General features: G+C 44.5%; 1 protein-coding gene across 2 annotated transcripts in view; it reads left to right on the forward strand.

The window, feature by feature from the left end:
- Positions 1 to 20,003, forward strand: part of cntn1a (contactin 1a) — a 90,819-nt gene that overhangs the window by 26,655 nt on the left and 44,161 nt on the right. For both annotated transcript variants that reach the window (XM_042111159.1, XM_042111160.1), the window contains exons 2-3: positions 7,943 to 8,071; positions 9,467 to 9,505. In XM_042111159.1, the coding sequence (XP_041967093.1) occupies positions 8,017 to 8,071; positions 9,467 to 9,505 (94 nt within the window). In that variant the 5' untranslated portion in view covers positions 7,943 to 8,016. The remainder of the gene's footprint in view (positions 1 to 7,942; positions 8,072 to 9,466; positions 9,506 to 20,003) is intronic.

Here is a 20,003-nt window from a genome sequence, read left to right on the forward strand (position 1 = left end):
AAGCTGCAGGACATTGTGCATTATAAAGCTGTAGGACATTATGCTGCATTATAAAGCTGCAGGACATTATGCTGTATTATTAAGCTGCAGGACATTACACTGCATTATAAAGCTGCAGGACATTATGCTGCATTATACATCTGCAGGACATTATACTGCATTATAAAGCTGCTGCATTATAAAGCTGCAGGGCATTGTGCATTATAAAGCTGCAGGACATTATGCTGCGTTATAAAGCTGCAGGACATTATGCTGCATTATAAAGCTGCAGGACATTATACTGCATTATAAAGCTGCAGGACATTATGCTGCGTTATAAAGCTGCAGGACATTATGCTGCATTATAAAGCTGCAGGACATTATACTGCATTATAAAGCTGCAGGACATTATACTGCATTATAAAGCTGCATGACATTATACTTGCACGTTTCCAGAAATGTTTTTTGTCTCCCTGATTCATAATTCAGAAAATGGCTTCTGAAGGAAATCTGTGCAGTTAATGGTACAAAACTCCCAATGTCACCTTCAGGCTGCACTCCTCTGAGAATCAAATGAGCAGCAGAAGAGGGAACCTTAAGCAATGTGATTTAATATCAAAAAAGGAACAGAAGAGGGAACCTTAATGTGATTTAATAGCAAAAGAGGGAACCTTAATGTGATTTAATATCAGAAGAGCAGCAGAAGAGGGAACCTTAAGCAATGTGATTTAATATCAGTGAGGAATGGAACGTGTCAGGGTTCTGTCTGCAAGGCAGCCATCCAGGAAGTCATCCATATTAATTAAGCATCGTTTAATATTCCATGTCCTGCTTGTTTTGCCACTATGCATATACTCGCACACCCAGCTGTGACTGTTCCCTTTTCAAACGGCTGAAATAGATTTTCACTTTCAAGATTACATCAGGCCCTCATCTCCTCTGGTCGTCTCCTCTGGTCGTCTCCTCTGGTCGTCTCCTCTGGTCATCTCCTCTGGTCGGGTCCCAAAGCCCTCGGTCAAAGCGGTGCGTTTGGAAAGCGTTTGGAAAGCCATCAGGCTTCATTGCCATCAATTGAAAGTGCCTGTGTCCTCCACGGGAATAATGCTGTCACTGATGATTTTGAGAGTTTTGCCCACCCCCCATCTCCTTTGCAGGTGCACACATCTCAAGGTCTGGCCTGCAGCCAGGAGAGGAACGGTGGAGAGATGGGCTTAAGAGATTAGACCATCCCCTCTTTAGTTGGAGGGGTGGGGGGGGGGGGTTGGGGCTGGTTGATTGGTGGGGAGGGGTAGCGGGGGCGGCCTCGTACCCGGACGACCTCGGTAGGGCGGCTCTTTCAGCGACATCCCCATTAGCATGGCAGTCCTCCTGTCCAGGGAGTTAATCTTTTCGCTCGCTACTTTTCAAGAGCAGCTTCCATCCGCACAGCTCATTTGCGTGGTAAACAATGGCCTGAAGGATTTAGGGCGGCTGGCGGTGCAAGTGTATGTAAAGGGAAAGGGGCGAGGTGCTAAGTAGGTCCCCCATAGAGAGCCCGCCTCTGTGAAGACATGGCCTGACGCCCTGGAAATGTCACAGTCACAGTGAAGTGTTGTCTCATTGCATGAGTTTGTGCCCTCGCACCCTTGAAAGGAGCAGTTTGACATGCCTACTTTGGAGGTGCACTGGGAGGGCGGACAACAGCACCTCCACATTTGCTTTCCTTCCTCGTTGCTTCCTACCTCTTAAACTCTCAGCCCCCTGCTGTGCATTTGGGAGAGTGTGCACTTGTGGGTGCACAGGAAGGGTGAGACCTTAAGAGTGTGCACTTGGGAGAGTGTGCACTTGGGGCTGCACAGGAAGGGTGAGACCTTAAGAGTGTGCACTTGGGAGAGTGTGCACTTGGGGCTGCACAGGAAGGGTGAGACCTTAAGAGTGTGCACTTGGGGGTGCACAGGAAGGGTGAGACCTTAAGAGTGTGCACTTGGGGGTGCACAGGAAGGGTGAGACCTTAAGAGTGTGCACTTGGGGGTGCACAGGAAGTTCAACTAATGGGACACATCCATTGTAGGAGCACAGTGGTATCTGAATGGTCATCCCTATTCCTTTATCTCACTGCATCAGTATGGTCATGACATGGTCATCAGTATGGTCAGTATGGTCATGACATGGTCATCACTGCATCAGTATGGTCATGACATGGTCATCAGTATGGTCAGTATAGTCATGACATGGTCATCACTGTCAGCTGTTTATGTGTCCAGTAGAGGTGTGAATCTTGCCTGCTCTCCTGATTCGATTCGATTATGATTGTCATGTCAGCGATTCGATTCGATTTGATATCTCAATGCATCACGATGCGTCAAATACACTTTTCTAAAGCCATATACGTATATAGGATATTCAACTTGACAGAATGCATTAAGATACTTTATATTTTAATAGAATACAGTTTTCAATATTACTTATGTTTTCATCCAAAAATACAAGTAGTAAGATATAAACAATCTTTTATTTAAGTCTGAACACAGCAGACGTTCTGACAGACAGATAATCGATTATGGTCGGCCACTGCATCGATGCAGCATCGGCCATGTCCGCATCGCAATGCATCGATTATTTGATTAATTTCAACACCTCTAATGTCCAGAGCCAGCAGTGGGCAACAGAGCACTACACTGCCCACACAGCCATAAGCAAATGAAATGCGATCCCTCTTGCCTAATTCATGATCACGCTTAAGCATTCTGGTTTAGATTAATCTGTGCCCTAATGTCGGATTTACTTTTAAATCCAATAATGTGATAAAATATTTTGGTAATGTCAAAGCCAGAATTGGTTTAATCTTATTCATGTGAATCTGTGTAGCTTGGCTCTAATGTAGAGCTGGGCTCTACAGAAGGAGATGGCGCAGGGGGGTGAGTTCTCAGAACACTCCTCAGCTGGACAAGTGTGGACAGGAAAGGGACTTTCCACTCTTGGGACTAGAAGGAGGAAGATGTAGAGCAGCTGAAGTTGAGCCAAGTTGCACTAATGGGACTCAGAGGCTGACATTCTCCCATCCTCCACAGCATGTATGCTATGGAGCATATTAACGGTTATCGTATCTGTGCAGCATACACTGGTGGTTTATATTGGGGATGTCTGACCCCCTGACCTCCTCATTACTCTTACGTCCTTATTGAAAAGGAGATTCACAGTGTCTTTAGCATAGAGCTTTACTATCAGTGTCTCGCAGCTGGAGACTTATGGAAAGAAAGGTCAACTTGTCAGGTAAAGGTCACAGTGGGCTATGAATCTTAGTAGATGAAGGCTGTTGTGTTATCTCGCCATTGTTTATTCACTTATGAAATGAAACAACATGGTTTCATGTGTAAGTGCTCATAGGGAACTGAGGAGTGTGCAGAAGAGATGTCTTTTCCCGTGGGTCAAAAGACTGGACGCTCTATAAACGAAGTATGATGAAATAGGTTGTTTCTAAAGACGGTTGCTAGCCTTATCCATGTCCATGAGCGTGTAATTATGATATGTGCTAGTTCATGAGATTTACACACATATCAGATCTGGTACATTTGTCTGAAAGTCAGCTATGTTCAGTCACATAGCTGCCTATGCTAGTGTCCCACTGAGAAATTGAAAGAACATTATTCAGACTCGACAGCAGCAAATATAACTAATTAAGTTATGATAGAATATAGCCATGGACTCTATGAAGCATGCACCTGCATAAAATATGTATGGGGCAGTGTAGTGTAAATGTGTAGATATGTATGTATGGGGAAGTGTATGTGTGGATATGTACAGTATGTATGGGACAGTGTGTGTGTGGATATGTATGGGACAGTGGAGTGTAAATGTGTGGACGGACCCTAGGTCCTGACCCCTTTCACCCCCTCTCCATTGTGTTGGCCAAAGGGTCAGTGTGAATGAATGACATGAGAGTGACCAGCAGCACTGGTCTTTGCTGAGATTGGAGCATGACTTGTCTGTCTGGCTGGAGAATGACATCAGGGGCATGCCAGACTCTGTGCCTTCCTCTTCCCAGTACAGTTGGTGACATGATCCAACCGAAGCTAAGTCGGTCACAATGGAGGCTTGTTGTCGGGCACTCTCCATGACGTTATATTTTGGAATGCTAGACTTAATTTTAGTACAGCATTTATTTTTTGAATCACTGATAAAAACAAAAATAGCCTTTTATATGTTTTTTATCCGTTTTGCTTTCATTGCAATATGGAGTGAGTATTATCTGTCTGGGTCAACCATTTGTATTAATATTTCATGTAATTTGGCGAAATCAAAACGATTTGATTTCATTTCCAGTTAAAGGAGGGTCCATGCATAACCCATAAGGCTGTTTGTTGTGTCTCAGCACTGCTTGAGCTCAGTCTTAATTGAGCTCAATAGTTGAGGTCTGCGGCTCCAGACTAATAGATTCAGTTAGGCGGTCTACTGGGAAGTGCATCCCTTTCCTGACATGAAGATGGTTAATTATATTTTAGAAAACACAAGAAGGCATGGTGGAAACTTTGGAAGCATGGTGGAAACTTTGGAAGCATCGTATAGCTAGTAGATTGTTATAGTCTTGCACGGATACCTGCCTCTTACTTAACAGAGCTTCACTAGCAACAATGATATCAAGACTGATTTGTCCACAGAGTCGAATCAATAGATCAGACGGCAGATCAAGACTGATTTGTCCACAGAGTCGAATCAATAGATCAGACGGCAGATCAGCCCTTTCACTCACCCTTCTCTGCCGTGATATGATGCCAAGACTTGGTACATGATGTCACTGTATTATTATTTATTTACACTATTTACTTCTGTGTGGATGTGTTTGCCCACATGTTTATTTGGTCAGCTCCTGGTTGTGTTGACATGTTGGCGCCACCCATGCAGACGTGCATTGGCTTGCATTCCCCAGCCAGAGGGCATGAAGGCTCAGACCCCCCACTCATCCAAAATTAAACCCACCAAAGACATGATTCACTGGCGCTTGCTCATGTTCTACAGGATTACTGTGTAAACAAGCGGGTGTTTTTTATTTTTTATTTCTCTCTCTCTCTCTCCCTCTCTCTCTCTCTCTCTCTCTCTCTCTCTTCCCAAACCCTGACAACATCCCACATACTGACATGGGCGGATTATGAACTTTCAGGCCCCTGGGCCCAGATGTATTAAGGGCCCCCCACTAATTGTCGCATATGTGGCAGGGGGGGTTTGGGGGTCCTCCCCCAGAATTTTTTTCATTCGTTTGATGTGATTTCCTGTATTCTGGTGCATTTTGGGGATGGCCAATACTAAATTCAATCTGATTCATAGCCTATATCCTGATTTGTTGATATTGAGGCAATGATTCCATGCAATGGCTTGGGCTTCAGGGCCCCCTGACCCCTTGGGCCCCTGGGCCTGGGCCCGGTAGGCCCGTGCAGTAATCCATCCCTGCATACTGAGGCGCATGCAGAGCTACTCCATGATTAAGGAACTCCTTTTTTCCTGGCCACCCCCCCAGGATTAGCTTGCCTCACTCTTAGATAAGCTGTGCTGATGGGAGGGGGAGGGAAGGAGGGGGGGTTGGATTGGGACTCCTGGACCAGGTCCCCCCCTGCACTTCATACCCCCCATATTTGTCAGTGAATGTTGATGTGAGATGACAAGCTCATACAAATGCAGCCCCCATTATGTGAGGCTAGAGCAAGGAGGGGGATGGCAGGGTGTGTGTGAGTGTGTGTGTGTGTGTGTGTGTGTGTGTGTGTGTTGGGGGCAGGGGCTGCAGGGGGTAGTTTGGGGGGGTTGATCATAAAGGGGGAAAGGGGGTCAGTTAAACTTGGTGGGTCGTCAAAGGAAGAAATAAAGAGGTAGCTGAGCATGAAATGCATAAAAGCTGTAAGATTTGAGAAGGGCGCTGACGCCATGCTGTGCCAAGTGATGAATAGACGCCAAAGCAGAGTAGGGAAGGAAATATTGTTACATCTAGACGTTGGTCTGTTTGCTGTCTGCTTGTTCCGGCCCAGCCATTATCAGAGTATAATACCCATTGTATTCCCAGCTTCGCATATTTGGGTCCTAAATCCTCCTAAGAAGCTCTGAATGAATATGCTTTTCAACGCTCATCCCAAAGCCATTTTGGAATTTTAAAATGTTTCGTTTGAGGCTATTTATAGGCTAGCAAGCCCTCTATCCATATGCATGTTTACAAGTGAGCACGCTACAGCAGACCATGGGGCAGGCTGGTCAGCACCAGTAAATGGAATTGGTGCTCTGATGACCACTGCTGCCTGTTGTCCCTGGTGTCCGTCAACAATGCCCTTCCAGACAGAAAATCGTATCTATTTAGTTTTTTTTTTCTACTCCACAGTCACAAAAGAGCTTGACAACACACAACTGCTTCTTTTGAAAAGTGTTGCTAGGATACCACGAGTGTGTGGATGAAAACCCCTCTGTGTTTCGTGTTGCTCGCCAGCAGACATTAAGCAGGGCTGCGTGCTTCACGCTGGGACATGCTTTTTAAAAAGTTGCATTTATTTATATATTTAGTTCTATTCATGTGTGTGTATGTCTCTGTGTGGGGCTCTGTGTGTGTGTGTGTGTGGGGGGGGGGGGGGGCAGACATGCATCCATGTTTATGTGTGTTTGTGTGTCAGCTCAATCAACAGCTGTTGCTTCTGAATAACTGTGCCCATATGGCCTTGAAACATCAAGCATTAAATCAGCTTGACTGGAGCTCAAATGTGTTACAACACATGATATGGTAGCTCTTTGAGGTTATTGCGCTCATCTCTGTCCTAAATGGTGTCTCATCTCCTGCTCATTTATAATTATTTATTTCATAATGAGTGAGCGTAACATTTTCAGTGTCATAAATTAATAAAATTAGATATTTTAGGATCATCATAGTCAGCTTATTTGCCAGAGCCCTTTTAACACAGCTTAATCTTTTTCTCATCTGTTAAGAATTAAGAGTGAAGAATAACTAGCCTGCTAATGTTGGACAGAAACCCTTTGGCAGTATATTCACCACATCGTTTGCACCAGTCCAGTCCAGCCCAGCCCAGTCCAGCCACATGCTGCCTCAGTGTCCAGTGTCGGCCTGAATGGGCTCAGCCACCAGTCATTTATGGTCACAGCAGGTGGCCTCTGCTTTGTCACCCATGTGGACTAGGGCTACGTCCAAGTGTCTTATGAGACAGCTGTTCCTTGTCACATTGGGTTCATCCCTCAGCGGTCTGCTAATGTGGCTCTCAAGTCTGGCTGTCCTTCTGGGCCAGTTATTGCGTCTTGTTCTGCACCCAGCAGACATGATGGCTTGTCAGTCACTTGACGCCAACGTGGGAGATTCCCCTGCCACCCTGGCGCCCGTAGGGCATGATGTGTGGACGACATGTCAGACTGACACAAATATGAGATACTCCCTCCCTCTCCTCCTCTATGTTGTCTGCATAACATTTAAAAAAATAAATAAAAACATTTAACAACATATTATACATCCCCACTAATAGCAGCGTTGATTGAGATTGTAACACAGAGTCTAACAAATCAAATCTTACATCTATGATCTTGTGTCGAGTGGACATATTCACAGAGTCTAACAAATCAAATCTTACATCTATGATCTTGTGTTGAGTGGACATATTCAAAGATGAATTAAAACATGGCAGATTGCCTAAATTCACACAGCAGTCTAAATGTAGGGAAAGTTATCGGAGGAAAATAGTGAAACTGTCAGGATACAGTTAATGAGTTGAACAGAGTTAATGCATTAAAGAGGGCAGATGTTCAAATCACAAAGGCTGTTGAAAGCAGACTTCCTGTTGTCTCTCCCATGATGACCGCTCTGTTGAGGCATGTTATAAACTGGACCACACAGTCTGTCCCGCAGTCACATGGTCCCCCAGACTCTCCACTTCCTCACCACGCTGAGCCGATATTAGACATCATTAGGTGACTTACTGAGCTTCTCCTCTTTTCTCTTCTCTCGTCCCAGGGACAGCAGCCACCTGCCCATGTCACTCTGACCTTGTTGTGTCCACGTCTCCTGGAGGTTCCTGAGAGACCAGCATGCAGCTCCTCGTCCTGCTCCTGCCTGCGTTCACCCTGACGCTGGCCTCCTCGTGTGAGTATGACTCAGCGCTCGTCCCCTTCTCCTTCGCTCTCTTATCACAGCGGTTGGTCGCGGGTGTCACAGTCAGACTTAATTGCATCAAGATTGGAATAACTCTCTTTCTCCCGCTCTGAGTCTCTCTGTTAGTCTATAAAGCAGCCAACGCACCCCGATTATCAAAGCCAATTTCATATCCTTTCCCGGAGAGAGCTTCCACTCGCTGGACAGCAGCCGGAGGACGGCCAACTAAAGGAGGGAGATAAAGGACATCTCTGGAAGAGATCTGTCCAAGCCCAGAGTGTATTACCACTATCTCCCGTAGATTAGAGCACCCTTGCCCATTCAGAGGAAAGCTCTGCTGAGGCACAATGTCTATTCAGATCGTAGACTGATGACTTCTGACCAGAGGTCATCACATTAGGAGCTTGATTTGTGGATAGAAGGGAGAGCTGTTTGTATAATAAACGTTATATATATATATATATATATATATATAGAGAGAGAGAGAGAGAGAGAGAGAGAGATAGAGAGAGAGAGCTGTAGTACTATACGTGCTGGTCAATGTGAACGTGGACCGGTGTCCATACGGTACAGTATATCATGTATGTATTTACATGGGTCAGTGCTTGAGGGTGGACTGTTCACTTTGGCATCTGTGTTGATGGGCAGCAATGCAGTAGAAGTTTCAGAACAACCAAATGCTGTGGAAGAAGCAGAGAAGACATTTAGCAGACTGCTTACTTATTTTAGACTTTATGGACTTTGACCTCTTCTTTATAGTGGGTATGGTGTACAATAGAGGCAGGAAACATCTACTTCAAGCCCCTCATATTACATGCGATATGTGGAGAAATCAATCATGACTGTCAGCATTATTAATGTATGAAAATGTCAGGCTCTGCCTTTAGTAATGCCCTACACAGAAGCATATAGTATAAGTATAGTATAATATAAGTATACTATTGCCTTTAGTAATGCCCTACACAGAAGTATATAGTATAAGTATAGTATAGTATTAGTATACTATTGCCTTTTGTAATGCCCTACACAGAAGCATATAGTATAAGTATAGTATAGTATAAGTATACTATACTGGCTCTGCCTTTAGTAATGCCCTACACAGAAGCATATATTATAAGTATAGTATAAGTATACTTTAGTAATACCCTACACAGAAGCATATAGTATAAGTATAGTATAATATAAGTATACTATACTGGTTCTGCCTTTAGTAATGGGCAATTCCACGGAAAATTGACTTTTTGTCACATCCATAATGCCAGTGAAATGCCTAACTTTAATACTAACAATACTAACATATTAACATACTAACTAGTACACATAAATTCACTTTATGTTTGATTAATTTTGATAAAATGTGACTAATGAAATCTGTTTTCTTTGCAGTTTCATCTCTATATAGTGAGGTGCCATACATCTTTGGTGGTAAGTAATTCATTATAAAACTCTTCTATATAATGTGTGTAGATACAGTTTATGCATTTGGCTTGACTAGTCATATTCATAACGTCAGATGTTTGACATACTGTAAGTCTTAGCTCAAGCATACGCATGAGCTCTCACTGGTGTTTATTACACTTTACACAAAATCCAAAATGGTCAATCACTCCAAAGTTCTGCATGCAAAATGCATGACTGCTAATCGTCAACATCTACTGCAAGTGTAGCTAGCACAAGTGCTCTCTTTAAATTTTAATGTTCATCACTCAGAGAAGAAATGCAGTCAGACAAACCAGTTTAATGGGGGGGGGGGGGGGGGGGGGGGTCATGGGGCGGTCTGTGAGTACCTGCAGTGGACGACTTCATATTCATGGCTGCCCTCAGGCAAACGAGAGTCATTCATGATTAATGCTTCAAGGACATGACAACCTACGCAGGGCCAGGAAGTAACGGTGCGCTTGTAAACAGCGGATGAATGATGGACAAACAAACATCTCGCCTCTCCGAGGACCTTGGGCAGCTCGTAAAGCAATACGTGCGTCTGAGGAGGGCTGGCCATTTGGATCTAATATGCAGCTCTGGTTTCTTTTCATCTGAGGATTGGCTAGACATGGGTTCAGAAGTCTGGTGTCTTTTGTGAGTCAAAATATACCCCCCCCTCCCCCCCCCCACACACACACACAGCCTTCATTTAACATCAAAGGCACCACAAGGAGGCATATTTACATTCACACACGAGCCTCTCTCCACAGCCTTTGATCAGTGCGATCTCGAATGTGCACTTGACCATTCATTACGGACTTCAGAGCGTGGCACTTCACTTATTCTGTAACCCCCACCCCCCACCCCATCCCCAAAGCACACAGCTATACGGACTCATTAGTCTTATTCAATTTAGCAGTCTCTCGCATGAATCTTCATCTGGGCCTTGTTAAGTGAGTAAGTAAGCGCAGCTCCTTGGCTCAAGTCGGCAGTGAGCGTAAACAATGGAAGTATGTCAGTGCCTGTGGCGAGAGGCTGCGGGCCTCCGTAAGCGCTAGCGCTATCTGTGCTATCTGCCTGTCAGAGCGACTTAGCCCCCCCCCCCCCAGATCATGTGTTCTAAAGGACACACGGGGGCATGAGATGTGGGGGGGGGGCAGTGCATGTGTTTGGGTGTGTGTGTGGGGGGGGGGGCAGTGCATGTGTTTGGGTGTGTGTATTTGTGTGTGGGGAGGGGGCGGGGGGGGGCAGTGCATGTGTTTGGGTGTGTGTGTGGGGGGGGGCAGTGCATGTGTTTGGGTGTGTGTATTTGTGTGTGGGGAGGGGGCGGGGGGGGCAGTGCATGTGTTTGGGTGTGTGTATTTGTGTGTGGGGGGGGGGGGGGGGGGGGCAGTGCTTGTGTTTGGGTGTGTGTATTTGTGCATGTGTTTGGGTGTGTGTATTTGTGTGTGTGTGTGTGTGGGGGGGGTCTCCATTTCAGCTCTCCCAGCGTTGCTAGTTGTGTAAATGAACTGCTGCAGGGCATCTGTGTCTAAAACAATATGTCTCGTGTTGGTGCTCAAATTGGAACTGCCTGTGTTATATAAATCACAGTGACCTTTTTAAGATGGGTCATAATATTGAAATGGTTGCCCTTCCTGAGTTGTGCACTTAACGCTGTTTATTAGCCATTGCGCTACTGTAGGGGGTGCTGTCAGTGTGCAGGCACGTGATTGGTGGAGAGGTACACCGTGTCATAACACACTAGCAGCCCAATGCTTTAATTGTCTCTCTCCTCCAAGGTGAATGCATGAAGCACTGTTGGCTGCATTCTTGGCTGAGAGCCAGTTGTGTGTGTGTGTGTGTGTGTGTGTGTGTGTGTGTGTGTTTTGTTGTGTGCTGATTTGTTGTCAGTGTTGCCTGCCCTACACAGCTCTATGAGATCATCTTCATCATTAATTAGCTTCAGAAGAAAAGGCAGTTGCTCTGTGGGGGCATTGATATTCCAGTCAGGCGTCGGAAACTGGAAGTCACTGTTTCGGTGGCTGGTCTCTGCTGGAGGAGCCATCGCTAATTAGCCCCGACACACTTACTCCTGGACAGGGGTCGCGCTCCTCACAGCTGAGTTATCCCCTTGTCGTGCGCATCAGATTGTATGCCATGTGCTCGGAGTGAAGCACAGGAAGTGATGTGGAAGAGGCGGGGAGAGAACGCTGTGCTCAGAAAAGAATCCCGAGACGCCATCCCGAGATGGCTTACACTGAGTGCATTTTAAAAGACGTGTATAGATTTTATGCGGCTCTATTTCATTTTTACAGATTATTCAGAGTATTCTACTGTTACCTGACACCTGTGTGTGGTGCTTGTTTATGTGTGTGTGTGTGTGTGTGTGTGTGTGTGTGTGTGTGTGTGTGTGTGTGTGTGTGTGTGTGTGTGTGTGCGTGGGTGTGTGTGTGTGTGTGACAGGTTGGTGTATGTTTGCTACTTTGGGTGTGTGCCTGTGAAGAGCATCCAAATTCACTTCCAAAGCAGATTGTGCGTGGTAGTGCTCAGCGGAGGTGGTAGTGCTCAACGGAGGTGCAGCTCACAGATGGCACACTCCTCCACCCCACCCTGTCCTTCCTCCTCATCCTGATCCGCACCCTCACCCATAGCCACCCAGTCACCTGGACACAGCTCTCACACACACAGCAGATATGCAGAGTCACGCTCTTGGTTGAAGCAGCAGCGCTACATTTAAATGCTACATTTGAAACTGAGGTTAACCTCGTGTTGAATGAAGACTCAGTGTTTCCCCTGGAGAATGTTGTCATGGCGCGCACTCTGCACTCTTTGCTGTGGTAAAGAAGATAACCGTCTGTTTGGTGGCTCGGTGCCTGAGAGGTCATCATTAAGAGCCACGCCCGTGTGGATGGTTAATAGTGAGGTCATCATTAAGAGCCACGCCTGTGTGGATGGTTAATAGTGAGGTCATCATTAAGAGCCACGCCCGTGTGGATGGGGTTAATAGTGAGGTCATCATTAAGAGCCACGCCCGTGTGGATGGTTAATAGTGAGGTCATCATTAAGAGCCGCGCCCGTGTGGATGGTTAATAGTGAGGTCATCATTAAGAGCCGCGCCCGTGTGGATGGTTAATAGTAGGGGTGTAAAGATTAACCGATACGTATCGGTATCCGTTTTTAACGTGTAAGATACGGCTACATCGATACGTGAAGCCCCGTATCGGAAAAAAACTGAAATGAACCGGTCGTTATATCGATTTACTTGTTATGAATCGGTTAACAATGTTTTCTGCTCGCTCAGACTCTAATTTACGTTCCAAGCAGCGTGTTCATCCCACTTCCGGTTTTGAAACTATACGTGGTACGGAATTGTGGGTAATGCAGTTCGTTTTTGGTTACATTCATTGACCAAAGTTGTCAAATGACCTCATTACCCATACATCTACTGCAACTTAAGCATGTGACAACTTGCACTCGGTCGGCTTTTGTTTTTCGAAATCCAGTGCGAAATTAAACACTTATAGCATTCCTAAACAGCAACGATAGCCTGTAGAGTAGCCTTACCTTTGATGAAGGGATTTCCTTAATGTTAAATAATAATTTGGCCCTTGCTGCTAAAACGATGCACACATTATTAGCCAATGATTTTGTTCATATTCACTCAGACTTGTGGCATTATAGGTTTCTGCATTAGGTCTACTGTTGGAACAAAATAAGCCCAGAGAGTTCATTGATTTGTAGGCCTATTTTATTCTTGTAGGCAGGCTAGGCTATATGAGAAAAGGCCAAGAGGTTCTTAAGCACTTTTATTTAGGTGTTGTCTTACCTCAACAAGGCTACAGCTCCATGAAAACAATATAACTCTGTGAACTCAGAAAATCTGTGAAAGATCTATAAAGTCTATAAAAATGTATTTTTATGTTGTATTTGGCTGCTGTGTTTGACTGAAATGTAGACTATTCTTTTTTCATTTCAATACAGTATATGAAACAAACCTCAGTTTAGATAATCATATTCACACATTTTTTTACTAATTGCCAACCATGACCATGATAATTGATAATATAAAATATAAAAAATTTGCACCTTGAGCAAATGATAAAAAATCTTTCAGAATGCTTTCCATTCTTGAACTGCATCGAATTGCATCGAATCGCATCGCATCGAATCGTACTGAATCGTTTTTTAAAAACATGTATCTTTTCTTGTATCGAATCATGCCCATGTATCTAGATGCGAATCGTATCGTCTTTTACATGAGAGATTCACACCCCTAGTTAATAGTGAGGTCATCATTAAGAGCCGCGCCCGTGTGGATGGTTAATAGTGAGGTCATCATTAAGAGCCGCGCCCGTGTGGTTAATAGGGAGGCACAGAAAACAGAGCTGTGGCTCCTCTACAGATCCCACCTTATGAATCATTGATGTGTTATCAGAGGGGCCCGCGCCAGCTAATGAATAGTCAGAGCTGATCCCTGCAATATGAGCTTTCCTATCTCCATTTCAAATTCAGATGCGTTTTGCACTTTTTTATGTTGGTCCATATATTACAATGCTGGACGGGGTTCCTGTTTTATTTTGTTTCTCAGCAGAAGCGGTCAGGAGATCGCGGTCTCTTTTCCGGGCATGGCAGAGAGGCCCAGGGTTTGTGCTTGCTCATTCGATTAGTTGATCAACCACCGTGAGCAAGATTATTCACTTGAATCGCCACAGTCCCCGTTTACAAGTGACACAGAAAGAGCAGCCAGAGCATGTCACAGATCCACACCAATGCAAATGATCACACACAGATTTGTGGACCCACACACACACACACACACACACACACACACACACACACCACACACACACACACACATACACACACACACACACACACACACACACACACACACACACACACACACACACACACACACACACACACACGACTAGAGAGGGCAGTGAGGACAACAGACAGAGAAAGCGAGAGAGAGAGAGAGAATTACAGAGGGTGGTGAGAAAGGAGTGCAACAGAGAAAGAGAAAAGAGGGAGGGAGAGAGGGAGAGAAAGAGAAAAGAGAGAGAGGGAGAGAGACAAGAGAGAGGGAGAGAGAGACAAGAGAGAGGGACAAGAGAGAGGGAGAGAGAGACAAGAGAGAGGGAGAGAGAGACAAGAGAGAGGGACAAGAGAGGGAGAGAGAGACAAGAGAGAGGGAGAGAGAAGTGAGAGAGGGGGAGGGAGAGAGGGAGAGAGAGAGAAGAGAGAGATGGAGGGAGAGAGGGAGAGAGAGAGAAGAGAGAGAGGGAGAGAGAGAAGAGAGAGAGGGAGAGAGAGAAGAGAGAGAGAGGGAGAGAGAGAAGAGAGAGAGAAGGAGAGAGAAAAGAGAGACATCAAAAGTCACACCATCACCCCCCAATGCCATTATTCACCCCTGTTCCACCCCCACCCCCATTGCAGCTGTGTATGAATGTTCAAACATTGTTTGAATTTGTATTTCTCAAACTTGTATCATTATCCACAGACTTTGATTTGATTAGCCTACTCTATTCAAATAACGTCTTTAATCTGTTCCATTGAATTTGTCCATTTTGTGAAAGTATGAATTAATTTTATGTTAGTTGTTGGAACATACAAGGACTCTACTCCTCAATGTTTGGTATTAAGAGTACTCAACCCAAGTTTTTGAAAAACATTGAAAATGTGGATATTCTTATCCTCACTGAAACATGGTGCCGCACAGATACACCTACACACTGTCCTAAGGGATACAATGAAATTGTAATCTCCTCACTCAAACTCAATGGCATATGTCATGGCAGAAACTCTGGGGGAATATTGGTGTGGTACAAGGAAAACCTTACTAATCACCTTTCTATCATCCAAACAGGGAAATCACACTGTTGGCTAAAATTAAAAAAGAGCTCTGGTATATCAATTAATGATATATACCTTTGTGCCATATACATCCCACCAATAGAATCTCCCTATTATGAGGAGGACTACATAAGCAATCTCTACACAGACATCAGCCATTTCCAGGCCCAGGGAAATGTGCTGATATGTGGGGACCTAAATACCAGGACTGGGTGTGAAATAGATCACATAGACCCTCATGGTAACAACCATGTGTTTGGTCAAAACAACCTTTATTTTACACCAAACTTACCCCAGAGAAACAGCCTTGACCGTACTGTCAATAAAAATGGTAAAGAGTTAGTGCATCTCTGTCGAGCCTTAGGGCTGTATATGCTTAATGGCAGGATCAGAGGGGACTCTTTAGGGAGGTTCACGTATTGTTCAGCTCTTGGAGCTAGTGTAGTTGACTATGCAATCACTGACATGGACCCCAACTCCTTCAGAGCATTCACTGTCAGGCGGCAAACTCCACTTTCGGATCATAACCAGACTAACATCTTTCTCAAAATCATACAGCAGCCCAAAACAGAGTCCAGCAAGCTATTCCGTCTCAATGGGACATATAGATGGACTCAGGACAGCCCAGATAACTTTTTAAAAGCTCTAAATTCTTCAGAACTAAAACAATGCATTAGATCCTACAACTCAAAATGTTTTGAGATTAGCAAAACTGGTGTTAATGAAGCCACAAAAGAACTAAACAAAATATTTCTGAAAGCAGTAAATGTAGCTGGCATGAAGAAGTCTAACAAAAATCGAGCAAAGAACAAAACTGAAGAAAAATGGTTTGACAAGGAATGTAAACAACTCAGGACTAGATTGAGGCATATTTCCAATCAAAAGCACCACCAGCCTGAAAATACAAATCTTAGAAAGAACTACCACGAAACTCTTAAACACTATAAAATGTTGCTGAGAAAGAAAAAACAGAATGACACCAACACAACTCTCAGCAAAATCGAAGCATCTATACAAAATAATCAATTTTGGGAGATGTGGAATGGTCTGAGCAAAACAAAACCACAGAACTTACCGATTCAAAATGGTGAAATCTGGAAAAAGCACTTTGAAAATTTGTATACAGACATCCAACCTCAAGATCTACATTCGAATTATGAAAAAACCATGAAAAAATTACAATCCCTTGAAAAGACAATTAAAGACAACCAAAACCCCCTTGACTTCCCAATTACACAATTCGAACTTGAATCCAAAATTAAAAAACTCAAAACAAAAAAATCCTGCGGCCCTGATCACATCAGAGGAGAAATGCTTAAACACAGCACCCCTGAACTGCAAAGGGCTATACTCAAATTGTTCAATCTCACTTTAACTTCTGGCTGTTTTCCTGACATCTGGAGCCAAGGGTACATTACACCCATCTACAAAAGTGGAGATAAATTGGACCCCAATAATTTTAGAGGCATCTGTGTGAACAGTAGTCTGGGGAAGGTGTTTAGCAGCATTATCAACGAAAGAATAGTAGCCTTCCTTAAGGAGCACGATGTCCTCAGCAAAAGTCAAATTGGATTTCTTCCAAATTACCGCACTACGGACCACATTTACACCCTACACACCCTAATAACTAAACATGTAAATCTGTCAATCATGTCAATCTGGCATGAAGGACTATTTTATAAACTTTTACAAAGCGGTGTAGGGGGTAAAGTTTACCAATTAGTTAAGGAAATGTACTCTGAAAACAGAAATTCTGTGAAAATTGGCGACAAAATTACAGAATACTTCACTCAAAAAAGAGGGGTGAGGCAGGGCTGTAGCCTCAGTCCAACACTGTTCAATATTTACATCAATGAGTTAGCGGTGCAGTTGGAACAGTCTACAGCTCCTGGCCTTACCCTAAAAGAAAAAGAAATTAAATTCCTCCTCTATGCAGACGACCTGGTGCTGATATCTCCCACTGCACAGGGACTACAGCAGCACCTGGACCTGCTAGAGAAATACTGTCAGCACTGGGCCCTGTGACTGTGTTATCCAGCCTGTTGCGCTATATGGAAGTGAGGTATGGGGTCCACTCAGTGTGCACAGCTACACTAGATGGGACAAGCATCCTGTAGAATCCCTACATGCAGAATTCTGTCGATTAATTTTAAAAATCCAAAAGAAAACACCAACCAATGCATGTAGGGCTGAATTAGGCAGATTCCCATTGGCCATCAACATACAAAAGAGAGCACTTAAATTCTGGATGCATCTCCAAACAAGTCCCAGAGACACACTGCATTTCATCGCAGCAAAAACTCAGGATCTGAACCCCGACAAGAGTCCTCTGAGTCAGCTTGTGCTGAGACTAAGTAATCCCCCTCTAACAAATACTAATACACTCTCTCAGCCAAGCTCTGCTTTTAGACTAAATCTCAACCAGATTATCCAGAAATCTAAAGAAAAATATTTGGAACATTGGCATAATGAAACAAAAAAACAAAACAAACTAGAATGTTATCGGGCCATAAAATCTAAATATGAATTAGAAGAATATCTCTCTACTGTCAGAGATATAAAGCAGAGACAGATCTTGACCAAATACAGACTCAGTGACCACAGCCTAGCCATAGAAAAAGGCAGACTAAGAAAGTCATGGTTGCCAAGAGAGCAAAGAGTCTGTGGTCACTGTACGACAGGTGAGGTTGAGACGGAGGTGCACTTTCTTCTTCAATGTAAGAAATATGAATTTATTAGAGATACCTACTTCGATAAATTTACCAACCTAATCCCGGAGTTCCGAAACCTGGGAGAACAGGAAGTACTGCCTGTCTTACTTGGACAGCAAGGACAGACAGCAGCTCTTGCTGCTAAATATGTCACTGAATGCCATAGAGCGAGGGACAGTGATTAGACACTATACACACTATACACATGAAATACCTACCAGCACAGACACACAGACACACACACACACACACACACGTTTATATGTATAAATGTCTTATCTATCGTATGTTCTGTATTGTATTGTTTGATGTCCTGCTTTGGCAATGCAAAGAAATATTTGTCATGCCAATAAAGCTACCTTGAATTGAATTGAATTGAAAAGAGAGAGAGGGAGAGAGAGACGAGAGAGAGGGACAAGAGAGAGGGAGAGAGAAGTGAGAGAGGGGAAGGGAGAGAGGGAGAGAGAGCGAAGAGAGAGAGAGGGAGGGAGAGAGAGAGAGAAGAGAGGGAGAGAGAGGGAGAGAGAGAGAGAAGAGAGGGAGAGAGAGAGGGAGGGAGAGAGAGAAGAGAGAGGGAGATGGAGTGAGAGAGAAGAGAGAGATAGAGAGAGAAGAGAGGGAGGGAGAGAGAGAAGAGAGAGAGAAAGAGAGAGAGGAGTGAGAGGGAGGGTGGGAGAGAAGAGAGAGGGAGAGAGAGAAGAGAGGGAGAGAGAGAGAGAGAAGAGAGGGAGAGAGAGAGGGAGGGAGAGAGAGAAGAGAGAGGGAGAGGGAGATGGAGGGAGAGAGAAGAGAGAGATAGAGAGAGAAGAGAGGGAGAGAGAGAGGGAGGGAGAGAGAGAAGAGAGAGAGGAGTGAGAGGGAGGGTGGGAGAGAAGAGAGAGGGAGAGAGAGAAGAGAGAGAGAAAGAGGGAGAGAGAGAGGGGTAGGGAGAGCAGGCCCTTTCTCCAGGCAGTGGGCCTGTGCCCAGTGGAACAGCATACTGTACCCTCTGCCATCTGCCACATTCAATACTGCGTTTGAGGAATAATGGAAATAATAATGACTTCACTGTCAGGCGCGAGATTGCTGCACAGTGGCGCTGTCCTGCCGGCCCTTTAGCTCATTCCCAATTCAAATGTGTCCTGGAACTACGGATGGTGCGTAAACAAATAACATAAAACAAGTCACCTCTGAATCTGACGCATTATCCTCCACTATTAAAGTGCTGCTGTTCTCCGTCATGCCATTGCAGATGTTTTCCAGGGAATACTGTAGCCTGGAAAGCTCCTTTGTCACTGGGTTTCAGAGTTTGTTTTAGTCTCAGGATATTAGGCCCGTTCCGGTGCCTTTGACTGGACTTGGAAAGAGTGCACGTGAGGGAAAGAGTGCACGTGATCTCTCAGTAGAATGGCTTCGTCTTCACACACAGAGCAGGGGAACGCCATGTGGAATACTGTACAAGTGTCAGCTGTTCTTTTCTCTTTCATACACACACACACACACACACACACACACACACACACACACACACACACACACACACACTCATGCACATATTCAATATCACTAGTTTTAAGAGGCACATTTTGCCTCATTGGTTATTCATGGGCTCATATTGTGTTTATGTCTTTGTGGCCTATTCATGCGGGGCTGGCGTTGTGGCATTGTGTGGCAGACTGAATGAAAGTAGCGCGCAGCAGCAATAGCATTCAGACTGGTTGAATGAAGCCTGCAATTTAGACAGCAGTTGAGTGCTTTGTATGGGAAGAAGGATCTCTATCTTTCTTTCTCTTTCTCTCTCTCTCTTTCTCTCTCTCTCTCTCTCTCTCTCTCTCTCTCCTTGCATTCATTTTACAACATTTGAGTGGAACTTGGTTGTGGAAAGATAACTGTGTCTGGTTTTCAGCAGACATCCAGATACACAAAGCCAGTCCAAATCCCACTGAGCAACAATTTCTAATTGTTCAAGTCAT

The sequence above is a fragment of the Alosa sapidissima genome, chromosome 11, assembly GCF_018492685.1.
Source record: "Alosa sapidissima isolate fAloSap1 chromosome 11, fAloSap1.pri, whole genome shotgun sequence".
NCBI lineage: Eukaryota > Metazoa > Chordata > Actinopteri > Clupeiformes > Clupeidae > Alosa > Alosa sapidissima.